This window comes from Vombatus ursinus, unplaced genomic scaffold (assembly GCF_900497805.2).
Source record: "Vombatus ursinus unplaced genomic scaffold, bare-nosed wombat genome assembly UNPS02014801.1, whole genome shotgun sequence".
In the NCBI taxonomy this organism is placed as follows: Eukaryota; Metazoa; Chordata; class Mammalia; order Diprotodontia; family Vombatidae; genus Vombatus; species Vombatus ursinus.
Window position 1 is genome coordinate 10,619,821 of NW_020954579.1, and position 13,513 is coordinate 10,633,333.

Here is a 13,513-nt window from a genome sequence, read left to right on the forward strand (position 1 = left end):
ACTCTCTACCAATGCAGAACCACATCTGCTCTCCAATTCATTGTCTGACAGTTCCCAGGGACACTAAGGAGTTGAGTGACTTGTCCGAGGTCACATAGCCAGTATGTATCAGAGGAGAGATTTAAAACGAGATCTTCCTGATTCTGGGTCTGTCTCTATAATCATGCTTTCTATAAGTTTATAAATGAGTACAAAATAAATGACTATTTGACTCCGCCTATTTAGGATGCAAACAAATAAGAATCTGGGAGGAAAACACATGAAAAGGGGAAAATAACACTGAAGCAAATTATATAGCAATTGCTTTCAATGATGAAAGACAAAGACATAAAAACTGAATCCAGGCACAATGCAGCTCCTCACTTTAACTTTAGTACTTGGTAAAATCAGTGAGATAGTAGAATTCCCTTCGAATCCGTGCAGCATCTAGGTATTTCTTCCAAAATTCACTTTTGTGGAAATATAAATTGTGATAATAGTACTAACACTACAGCAAAAGAGGTGATGGTGGTCGGGGGGGAGAGAGTCATTGAGGAAGGGGCATGTAGAGGAAGTAGCGTTAGAAAGAACCGATTTTCATATCACTTGAAAAGATTATAGTTTTATTGTGGTCTAAATAGCACGTACTTCTTAAAATTGGGGTTTAGTTATAATCATGATTATGATGAAATTATGATATAATCTTATCTATTGGAGGTTTAGTTATAATTGGTTATAAAATAATTTTTTTAAGCTAGCAGTGTGTTGGTGACTATATGTACTCCTGTATCCACCACAAGGTGGCACATCATGGTAAGAACAGTGGATCAAATCAACCCATTACATTTAGGTCCTCATTCATTTATAATGACATTGGCATTTCTTTCTCCATTGTTTGGATGGGGCAGCATTGTGGTAGTGCATAAGGTGGTTCAGTAAATAAACCATTAAGAGTCTTGTTTCTAATCTAATTTAGTCCATTTTAAGACTAGAACATGAATCAATGACTAATGGTTCACTGCTTATTTCACTGCACTGTGCTCCCATTACCTATTCCTTATCGTAGCCTGCACTCTTTTATACACAAGTTCTTCTGTAGGCAAATGCCAGGGAGCAATAAAACAGCTGTCAATTAAGAATAAAATACAGCACTCAGATAAACATACAAATATACACATATGGATATTCACGGGGAAATGAGAAAGTAGAAATAAATTTCATAGGAAGAATTCATTTCCTTCTTTAAAAATTCTAAATGTGTTCTTATCAGTGAAACTTTCATCATAAAAATCTTATATATCTAGGCAATGGTATCATAGCAAAGATTACCTTATGGCAGGTTTTTGTTAGATTTTTTTTTTCTTCTGTGTGACTCCCAGGAACTTGTGTGAATGTTCCAATGAGAGATGCTGTCTTCTCTCTGTCTCTGTCTCTGTCTCTCTCTGTCTCTCTCTCTCCCTCTCTGTCTCTCTCTCATCAGTGGAACTGACCTTCCTGTTCAGACGCAGGGATCTCATAAGATAAAAAGATATTTTAAAGCATAAATTTCCCTTATTAAATCAAACCTATTGGCCTATAGTATACTAGGGTATGTTATAAAATGTAGTTATGGTGACCTGGGTGGGGAAGTGGGGCAGAAAACTAACCTCTGAGTAATAAAACCTAGATTGGCCCATCTAAGTGTTCTAATAGCAGTAATATACTCATATCTTGATCAACTGAACAAGTTACCCCCAAGGATAACAGTGCAATTGTGATAACTTTTTGAAAGGCCATATCAACAATTAGGGCTTATGACTACCATCCTGCATCAGAACATTGTGCAACCTCATTTGTTCAACAAGTAAAGTCAAACAGAATTTGAGTTCAGACAAGAGAAATCCAGGTAAACTTCTATCTATATTTCAATTTATTTCAGAACTAAAGGACAAAATAAACAAGGAAAACTTATCCAAGGGCCTTCAATGAAATACTTCAATGAAAAACTGTTCCGTGTTGTCTTTCACATCCTTTACCAAAGAATCTATTGGGAATTTATAATGGCCAGATCAGTGATATGCCAGGGTATGCCTGCTGACAAACTAAGGATATAACTTCTGGTGACATAGATATTGAGCAGGACTTTCTACAGTTAATTACATGCTAGTTCCTTAGAATCTTTCAGTCAAATAATTAAGAAATCCAGTGAATGTTCTAATCTCTTTAATATTTAAAATGGGCTTAATACTCACTGTATCACACTCTCTTATATATTGGTAAGTGCTTCTTCACAGATATGATTTGATTTTCTTATATAGAGGGGAAGTAACACAAACCTCTCCTTGTCATTGTTACATTTTCCTATGAGGTTTCTGTATGAAAAGGCACTATGGTATAGAAGATAAAATACTGGACCTAGAGTTAAAAAGAACTAAGGTCAAATCCAACTTCAGACATAAAGTAGTTGTGGGACCCTGGCAAATCTCACTTTAGTCATCTGTAATAATTAAACAAAATACTTCCCCAGCAAGGGTTTTGTGAGGCTCAAGTGAGATAATATGTATAAGGCACTCTGAATATTTCAAAACTATGTATGTCAGTTATTACTGTTGTTATTTTGTCTGATGGAGTTATATGGTCTGATAGAGTTCAGATAGAAACATATCCAGGACAGTTCACTTTTTGGCTATTATTATTTTGCATATTATGTTCTGGAAACTATTGGATATAGGGATAAAATGACCGCTTTTTGTAACTGAACAAAAGTATTGGGACATAAATGTGTCTTCAGTTGGCTATCTAGAAAAGTATCCTTGGGGCTTCTTCAGTAGACAGAATGACAGGGATGGAAATGATGATAATAACAATAATATCATTTATATAGGCTTTAGGGTTTTAAAGTGTTTTATGATGTATATTATCTCATTTCATTGGAGATGATAATGTTAATGTACTTCTTCCTGTTCCTACATTATTTTAATTACTTCCACTATGTCTCCATATTTTGAAAGCTTTTCATCCTACGTAGCTTAGAATTTTGAGGATTTGTTGAGAGCCATATATTAAAATATTTTAAAATTTTGTTTAGAGCAGTTTTATGTCCAGGAAACTGTCTGTGATAATGTTCTAGTTCTGGTAAAATTAATTTTTTTGAATTCTTAGGAATATTTTGGAGTTTGCATTTGTTATCCATTAGGTTATGAAAAACAGCCAATTTCTCATGTATGACTCTGGCCACAAGATTATGTCTTACTAGGTATTTAGTAGGTGCTAATTTTTTACAACCTACAGTGATATGTTGTACAGTTTTTTAAAACCACTTATCTTGTTCTCATTTCTTTTGATGGGGTTCAGATGGAAGTCTGTTCTAGAATAAGTTGTCGTTGTGGTGAGTGAAAGATGAAATGACTGAGGAAACAAAGATTAGAGCTTCTCAGCATTTAGATTTATTAAGCAATGCTTGCCAATTGTCCAAGGAATTGGGACCCGGCCCCTTCCTCAGCTTAGGGCTGGACCCTGAACACAGGGAGCGATAAGCTTTTATACATTAAAAACAATTAATCAAATAAGCCCAATTAATTAAAAGAAAACAATTAACCAGGATATAACATTAGGTAATATGATTTTTAATTGGAGGAAAGCTAGGGACTTTCTAGATTGGGAGAGGGAGTGAACAGGTGCAATTCCCTGAAATCAGAAAAGGAAGTGTCCCATTCCCCTCAGGCATCTTTATACAATCAAAGGAACATGCAAACAATAAGTGACCAATTAGTACAGGACCAGTTCTCAGATAAGATGTACAATTCTGAGAAAACTCCTTGTATCAGTCTTTGAATCTGGGTTTCTGGTCAGCATATCCTAGGTGCTTAGTTAAGGATCTCTAAGCCCAAGTACTCCAGTTTCCTAGACATGCACGGCTAGGTTCAAACAATACATTACGGTTTTCTCTCAATTCCCATAATTGAATAAAGTTTTCTCACAAGACAGAAGTTGGACTAGACCCATAATTGAGTACAAAGGGGACTGAGCTAGCTCCAGAAGAGTCACAAGACAGAGTTACAGTGGCTCACTCAATTTTCACCACCAGTTCCTTCAATTTCCTCACTCTCCTGCTATTATTCTTAGATATTTTAGAGATCTGGCCTTGAAGCCGAGAAGACCTGGGATCAAGCCCTACCTATGACTCATACTGGCTATATGAACCTTGGCTAATGACTCAACCAACTCTAAGAGACTATAAATTGCAGAGAAGGTACTGACCTGCATTGCTATGAGGGAGTTTCTTCATCCAGGAACTCCCCATATCAGCATAAACTCAGGTCCAGTCTCTATCTCTGTTCATGGCTTAGTTGCTTGTGTGTGTGTGTGTGTGTGTGTGTGTGTGTGTGTGTGTGTGTGAATGTAGTAATTGCTTTTTGCAGTTGAATATAACTCATTATCTATAGGCTCCTTGCAAGCAAGCACCTATGATATGACTTTAGCAACAATGTTGCAAGGATGCTATTACACCTCATCTTGTTTCCAGGAGATTTTTACCTCCTCAGCCAGGTCTCCATATTTTGATGATGATTAATGATGACTATGATTCCTCCTTCTAGGAGTTAAAGAGTCTCTTAGTCAAATCAACATTCCCAGAAGTGATGAAAACATCATCGCTGAGCTTCAGGAAAGGCTGAATGTCAGGGGAATCCATTTAAGTGATGAAAATATACAGGAAGCATTGGATGCCACTGTCAGTGGTGAGTATTTCAGTGGAGGGGAGAGCGGGATTCTGTATGCAATCACTCTAATATAGAAGTTTCTCTCAATTAGTTGGTCATGTGCACATGTTTACTTATTGGTTTATTTGTTTGTTTGTTTTAGGAAGCCTAGAAAATTTTATTTGACCTGACCAAATCCTTTTCATTGTTAAGTCCTATATACATCTTGAGATTTTCTTAGGTTAGCTTTTGTTATTTACTTAAGTTTAAAACAATTTGGATTTGTGTCATATACCTTATGCTTCTGTATTTCATTGTTAAAATGCAAATGATTTAAATGGTTTTAAAATATGACAAACCAAGGGTATGGGAACAAGTAATTGTCAAGCTAGTTTTTGGGACAGCTTTTAGTTAGGTTCTGGTTTACTCTATACTTTAATATTTTGTAGACTTGACTTCATAGATCTACTTTTCTCTTTATTGGAATGTCTGAATTGTTTTCCCTCTTTTTTGGCAGAGGATGGAATGGTGAATTTAAAGGATTTTGTCAACAATTTGGCTATGATGAAAAAATTTCGTGACTGCCAAAGTGAGTATGAATTTCAAAACAGGAACATTCTTATTTTCACAACTTTAAAAAATAAGAGTTAACTTAAAATTTATTTGGGGGCAGAAAAGATATAAATGCAGAAAAGTTGTATAGCAGTAAAAAGTGTTAAATAGTCATACAAGATAACAATACAAAAAGTGTTACAAGGACAGTACATGATTAGATTCCACACTGAGTATTTCAGACAGAATGGGCTCTCAGTTCAGAGGAGAGGAAGGGCTTTGTATGGGACTGGATGGGCTGGGAAGGCTTCATGGAAGATGTGAGACTCAGGTGATGAAGTCATACAATGCTGGACTTGGAGTCAGGAAGACCTGAGTTTCAGTTCTTGCTTAGACACTTAGATGTCTGACTTTGAGCAGTAACCTTTCTCTGCCTCATTTTCCTCAGTAAGATGAGGGGATTTGCCTCTAAGATCCCTTACAGCTCTAAATATTTATTTTCCTGTGAGTTAAACCTAGAGGATGGATAGGACCTGTTCAGAATAGCTTGAGCTCACTTATTATCTGAGTGCTATTAGTAAATCCCTACACTGTTAGGTGGTATATTGGATAGAGTCGGGAAGATGCAAGTTCAGATTTGGCCTCACACCCTTATTAGTTGTGCTTATTAGCTGGGCAAGTCACTTAAGCTCTGTTTGCCTCAGTTTCCTCAACTGCAAAATGGGGGTAAAAACAGCACCTACATTGCAGTGTTGTTGTGAGGATCAAATGAGAAAATATTTGTAAAAAGCACTTAACACATAGTAGGAGTCATATAAATGCTTATTCCCTTTTTCCCTTTCACCCATCCTCTAAAGACTCAACTCAGGAACTCAGACTGAGATTAGGGCTGTTGATGTCATCATCTCCAGATCTATTTGACCTCCAGATTTGCAATAACTCCATGGGAGCAGGGTTAGTTTTGTGACATCCCCTCCCTCTGTATTCCTTCTCCCTCTGTGGACGTTCTTAGCCATGGGGTACTGTGGGCAAGAGAATACTGATTGTTCTGATTTGGCACTGATTTACCTTTATTTAACTGAAGTACCCAAAAAAGACTAGAGAGGTCCTCAAACCGAGCTCTATTGATTGCTAGCCAACCATTCTTTAAATTGAACTTCATGGAATCTTAAAAACTTAAATATGGCATGTCTCTCATCTTTCATTTGGGGGTGAATTAATACTTGACGCAACAATGTCATCGCCCTGCCATCTTATAAAAAAGCAGTAAGGAGTTTTGAGAGGAGTTGTTTTGAATTTTTAAATGTTGGCAAACAAAAGCATATGGTGCTTTTTGGTTTTCAGTCAATTTGGAATCCTTATTCCAATACTTGTGCAGTCTTGGGCATATCACTTACCTCAGTGGGCCTTAGTTTCCTCTTCTTTAAAATTTGGGCCAGGGGTGGTGGAGATACATGCCTGTGATTCCTGTTTCTGTTGCTGCTGCTGCTACTGCTACTATTACTACTACAACTACTACAACTATTGCTACTACTACTATTGGTACTATTACTACTACTGCAGCTGCTACTACTACTACTTACTATTACTGCTACTGCTGCTAATATTACTATTACTGCTACTACTACTACTATTACTAATAATTCTACTACTACAACTGCTACTGCTGCTAATACTACTGTTACTATTGCTACTGCTGCTATTACTATTACTACTATCACTCCTCCAACTAGTGCTACTATTACTACAATTACTACCACTATTATTACTACTATTATTACAACTACTACTTCTACTACCACTACTATTACTACTATTGGGCAGTTAGATGTCGTTGTTGATAGAGTCCCAAACCTGGAGTCAGGAAGAGGAGTCTTTAGTTCAAATCTAGCCTCAGACACTTACTAGTCATGTGACCCTGGACAACTCATTTAACCTCATTTACCTCAGTTTCCTCATCTGTAAAATGAACTGGAGAAGAAAATGGCAAACCACCCCAGTAACTTTGCCAAGAAAACCCCAAATGGGGTCACAATGAATCAGACATAACTCAACAACAACAACATTAGTACTGCTCCTACTCCTACTACTAGACGCTGAGCCTGGTGAATTGCTTGAGTCTGGGGGTCTGTGATGCAGGAGGAATAAAGCCAGTCAGATGCCTCCACTAAATCTGGTGCCAATATGGTGAATCTTTGGGATTGGAGGGAGGATGGGAACACCAGGCTACCTCAGGAGTGGTAAATTGGCCCAGGATGGAAATGGATCATGTCAAAGCTTTGGTGCTGACCAACAGTGGTATTGAACCATAGCAGACTGTTGTACTTCCACCCAGAGCAAGATGGAGAGACCTAGACTAAAAAAATAAAATAAAATGATTGAATTAGACTAAATAACTTCTAAAAGCTCAAGCTCTAAATCCTAGGATCTTACTTCAGAGAAGGCAGAAACACAGGGAGCCCCACTTTAGAGAGTGAATATTATTCCCCAGATCAAGTTTTTACATGCTTTTCAAGAATCTTCAACTAATAGTTTTGTCCTTTTGTTCATTCATACATACAGAGATAGAGGATGCATGGGATATGGTCAACAAAATGAGTGATGGGAAAGTCAAGGTTGATGATGTGTCTGATACTTTGGAGAGCTTAGGGATGAAGTTACCTGAGGAAGACCTTCCAGAAGTCCTAAAATTGATTCAAACTGACAGTGAGTATTTGGGCCTATCAGGTTATATCTCCATATATGTATTTATGTGAATGTGTGTATGTGTATATATACATATGTATATATTTGTATGTATGTTCTTTTCAGTGAAAAAGCTAAAAATTAGACAATTTAGAGAATTGGGAGGGAGGTAGAGGTCAGGGCAGTTGTAATAACTGACTTACCTTTAAGTAAGTCACTTACCACCATTCTCTTAAAAACAGAGTGGGAAAGGGAATGGCAGCAGTTTGGGAAAGGAGGCAAACCTGCAGTTAGCAGGAAATTCAATTCACTTTTTATTAAACACCTACTACTTGCCAGGCACTGCACTTGGGTGCTGGAAATAACAAAGACAAAAACTGAGACAGCTCCCACCCTCAAGGAGCTTACATTCTACTGGAATTCTATTAGCTGCCCAGAAGTAACCTTCCTATGTCTTGATAAGCAAAGTGTTAGAGGACATCCCATACCTCAGAATGCTTATTTCTGGGTTGAATTATCCTACAGAATCTTTGACCCTTTTGCTTAGATCTTCCTTTTTTTTTTTTTTTTTAAGTGAGGCAATTGGGGTTAAGTGACTTGCTCAGACTCACATAGCTAGGAAGTATTATGTGTCTGAGTGAGGCCAGATTTGAACTCAGGTCCTCCTGACTCCGGAGCCAGTGTTCTATCCACTGCGCCACCTGGGAAGCTTACATTCTACTGAATACTTCCATGTATTCACCTAACTAAGGGCACTAGATTGATGTGTCTATGAAATACTATATTAATGTCTACTATTGCCTTTTTTTGCGAGTAATCTTAGGTAGGTATTAGGGGACCAAGGATTTCCTTCTGAGGGCATTGAATCTACAGGAAAGAATTGATGTGTTCTCTTGGGAATAATGGGGAAAAAGAATGTCTTCTGTGCTACTTATATCCATTGCTTAGTATGGTACCTGGCACATAGTATTATGTGCCAATAACCATATTAATAAATGGTTGTTGATTGATACTATGTGCTGGTACCAGCTTGAAAGAAGGGTTCTTAACCCAGATTTCATAGGCCTTCAAGAGGTCTGTGACTAGACTCTAGAGAGGGCATGAACTCGGATGGGAAAAGTTACATCTTAATTTTTAGCAGTCTCTTGATTCCCAAACTCTGTTAGTTGATCAGCATTCAAAAGTCTTTCATGATTTTCTTTTCATGTTTTTGATGACAAAGTATAAATTATTCTTCTGGTTCTGTTCATTTCATTTTGCATCAACTCCTATAAGAGTTTCTGTATCTCTTTGAAATAATATTTTCCCTCACTTCTTATGACTTAATAGTATTCCATTATATCAATGTACCATAATTTGTTCAGCCATTCCCTGATAGGCAACTCCCATAGTTTAAAGTTTTTTTGCTACCACAAAAAGCTGCTAAAAATATTTTTGTTCATATAAGATTTTTCCTCTAATTTTTTATGATCTTTGTGGTATTAGCCTAGCAGGGATATAGTAAAGGGTATGCTTTGTTGAGTAGTTTTTGTGCATAATTCCAAATTTTTTTCATCACAATCTTCACAGCTCTACCAACAGTGCATCAACGTGCCTATTTTCCCACAGCTCCTTCAACATTTTCTTTTTTTGTCATCTTTGCTAATGTAAAGGGTATGAATTAGAAGATCGGAATTGCTTTAATGTTCATTTCTTTAATTATTAGTGAATTAGAGTATTTTTTTCCAAATGACTAAAGATAATCAGGATTTCTTCTCATGGGAATTGCCTGTTCATATCCTTAGACCATTTATCAATTGGGGAATGGGTCTTCTTATAAATTTGAGTAATTTCCTTATGTATCTTGGAAATGAGACCTTTAGCCAAGAAACTTGTCAAGATTTTTTTTCCTGGTTAACTGTTTTCTTTCTACTCAGACATACTGGGTTTGTATGTGCAAAAACATTATACATTTTGTTTTCTGTGATCTTCTCTGTCCCTTGTATGATCATGATTGCTTTGCACATCCATAGATCTGATAGGTAATTGCTTCCTTATTTCTCTAAATTAAAGAATTAAATTCTCTAAAATTAGAGCTAAGTCATATATCCACTTGGGGCTTTTCTTGTTATATGATGTGAGGTATTGGTCTAAATCTAATTTCTACAATATTGCTATGCAGTTTTCCCAGGAACTTTAATCAATAGTGAGAATCTTTACCCCGGAAGCTGGAGTCTTTGTGTTTATTAAATGCAAGGTTACTACATTTGTTTGTTTCTCTATGTTATATCCCTAATCTGTTCTATTGATCTATGTCTCTATTTTTTAAAACAATACCAAATCATTATGATAATTACTGCTTGGTAGTATAGTTTGAGATCTGGTCAACTAGGGTCCCTTTGTACTCACATATTTTTTCATTATTTCCTTAGTGATTCTTGACCCTTCATGCCTCTACATTGGAACTTCATTATTATTTTTTCTCATTCTATAAAGTAATCCTTTGGTAGTTTGGGATTGAATTAAATAAATAAATTTAGGTAGTATTATAATTTTTAGTTATATTAGCTCATCCTACACGTGAACAACTAATATTTCTCTAGTTATTTAGGTCTATCTTTATTTCTATAAACAATTGTTTTGTAGTTTTTTTTTTTTGTAAAAATAAATTTGGATGTCCACTATTGGTGAACCTGTGAATTAGTCCAGTCATTCTAGAAAGCAATTTTGACCTATGTTCCCAAAGTTATTAGAACTGTACATAAAAGTTGACCCAGCTATACTAGTATTAGGTCTATCCCAAAGATATCAAAGGAAAAGGAAAAGGACCTCTATGTGCAAAAATATTTATAGCAACTATTTTCATAGTAGCCCGAAACTGGAAATAAGAAGGTACCCACATATGGGGGAATAGCTGCATGTGAATGTAATGAAATATTATTGTAATGTAATTGAATGTAATTAAAATAGTGTTAATGAAATATTGAATGTAGTGAAATATTATATTATGTATCATTACAAGAAATGGCAGTTTCTTGGGCAGTTTTAGAGGAAGTAGTGAAGACGTCTGTGAACTGATACAGAATGAAATGAATAGGACTAGGAGAATAATTTATACAATGACAATTTTGAAAGACTTTAGAACTCTGATCAATTCAATGATATACCATGAGTCTAGAGGACTAAAGATTAATCTCGTCCACATCCTTCTAAAGTGGTAATGAGCTTAAAATGTAGAAAGAGATACATACATTTTTGGATATGGACAATGTGAGAATCTGTTTTGCTTAACTATGAAAATTTGTTTTAAAGGTTTTGGGTTTTTTTATTTTTCTATTTTTTTTTCAACTAGAGATCAAATGCATTAGAAAGAGATAATAAATACTTGTAAAATACATAGAGAAAAAAAATAAAAGAGAGAACATAAGGAGACAATGAGAGAATCATAGATGAGAGGGTTGGAGAGAAGGATTTGAACCAGAGAACAGAGATGGTTCTTTTGAGGTAAACTTACTAAAAAATGAAAACAACAGCCAAAAAACTTCAGAATTGGATTTGATAGGAGTTAAACAGTCTTTTCATTGTAAGTCAAGCTCAGCTTGTAGTTTTTCTACATAAAATATTTTATTGTCTAAAAGGAACAACACAAACTATTAAGTTTATGCCTTTTTATGCTTATGAAATGTATTATAGAATTTAAAAAAAAATAAGACAAATGAAAGGGACTAGAAGGAGCAGATAATAAAATTAGTTTCTGGGAAGCATTTAATACAAGAAAGTTGAGGATTGTTAGTTTACCAGGTAATTTCCAGTCTTCTGCTTTGTTAAGACTGACTTTAAAAGGCTCTCATTTCTCTCTAATGGATTTTTCCCCCTTCCTTTTGTAGATGATGGATTAGTAAAAATAAAGGACGTTGTCGAGACATTGGCTAAAACTCCACAAGTTACTAAGCCTCATGGTATGAATTTTTTTAAAAGAAGAATGAATTCTCTCTATTCTTGTTTTTGTTAATCTGTTGTTACCTTTTTAAAAAAAGTATGAATCTAACCTTTACCTGTTGTTCTACCAATGCTCTTTCTTCTCCATTTTAATTCTTTTGAAAATGAGAGTATGGTTTTAAATGGCAAAACAGTAATGCCTGATCCCTTGCTAGATTTTTTTCTCTTTTGCTAATGAAGCTTTATTTAATCATGTTATGAGTATCACATGAGATAATGTAAATATTAAAGCCCTCTATAAATGTGATTTTAAAAATTCATCCAATAAGTATTGGATGCTGAAAGACATATTTCTAAGTATTATGAGTGCTATTCAGAGATACAGAAAGCATGATCCTTACCCTAAAGAAACTTATAATTTAGCTGAGGAGAAAAGGCATAAAAACAGGAACATTAAATAACTGAACAAATGTTAAATACAAGTTGACACATGATAACAATGCACAAACAGCACCAGTATCTGAGAAATTTTGTGAGTGAGAACTAATATACTAAATAGACTGATTAGTATAATGAGTTAGGAAATCAGTATGGTAGTGAGTGGCCTGGGCAGGCTTCATGGACAAGAAGGACCCTAAAAGATAGGTAAGATTTTTTTTTTTACATAGGAATGCCACTAATGAACTTCCAGGCTCTAGGAGCTCCAGTAGTAACTGGTGTCTCAAATTTGGCTTCAGTCAAGCAAATGCTGGCATTTTGCTGCTTGTGGCATCCTCGTTAGCTGCAAGCCAATTCTTGGTCTGGAGCCCATGGGAATAGAGCTAATTCTGGGTAGACTATCTCCCTAGGGTAGACTTTCCCTTCTTGGCGTTTGTTAGCTTACTCTGGGCATTAGAAAATAGAAGGGTGCACCTTGGGAGAAGGGATCTGATTTGGTTCAGTTTTTATTGTCCTCAAGTATCTCAGAAGCCTCAAGAGGCCCTGAACCAGTATGTTTAGCCAGATATCCCTGAAACTCTGACACCTGGTACAAGATAGATCCCTTGGTGCTCACTGTGATCCAGAACTCGTCCTTATGTCCATTTTGGTCCTAGTCTGTACACTCCAGAGCATGGTGACCTTTGGAGACCCCAAAGCTGCCTCGAGGTTGTGTAAGTTTAGACAGATGGGAAGCAGCAAAAAGATTCACCTCCACTTGGTCACGAACTATCTTCAATCCTCTGGATTTTGTGGCTAGTTGAAGGACATTGGGAGACTCTCAGTAGTTTTTTTTTTTTTTTTTTTTAAATATGAAGCTAGCTTTGATTGTTAATCAACCACTCTCCAAAAAAAGAGCATTTAGAAGCTTTAAATAGGCAATATGCTGTTTATTTTTGGCATCAGTTAATATTCTACCTGTGATCACTTAAAAAGTTTCATCTCATTGGTGTCTTCTCAAAAGCAGTTAGCATTTTTTATGGTGCCTGTGTGGTATTTTTCAATTATTAGATAATAATAACACCTAATAATATCTAACATTTAGATAGTGTTTATTACGTGCCAGACACTCTGCTAAGCATTTTACAATTATTATCTCATTTGATCCTCAAATCAACCCTGGGAGGGAGGTGCTATTATCATCCCTATTTTATAGATAAGGAAACTGAAGCAAACAGAGGTTAGGTGTCTTGCCTGGGGTCATATAGCTAGTAAGTACCAGC

At 35.9% G+C, this 13,513-nt stretch overlaps 1 protein-coding gene across 1 annotated transcript in view; it reads left to right on the plus strand.

Annotated features, from left to right (window-relative positions):
• The window catches only part of EFCAB13 (EF-hand calcium binding domain 13), a 180,397-nt gene that overhangs the window by 76,501 nt on the left and 90,383 nt on the right, over window positions 1-13,513 (plus strand). The window contains exons 20-21 of the mRNA XM_027872969.1: window positions 4,557-4,697; window positions 5,176-5,247. Of these exons, the coding sequence (XP_027728770.1) occupies window positions 4,557-4,697; window positions 5,176-5,247 (213 nt within the window). The remainder of the gene's footprint in view (window positions 1-4,556; window positions 4,698-5,175; window positions 5,248-13,513) is intronic.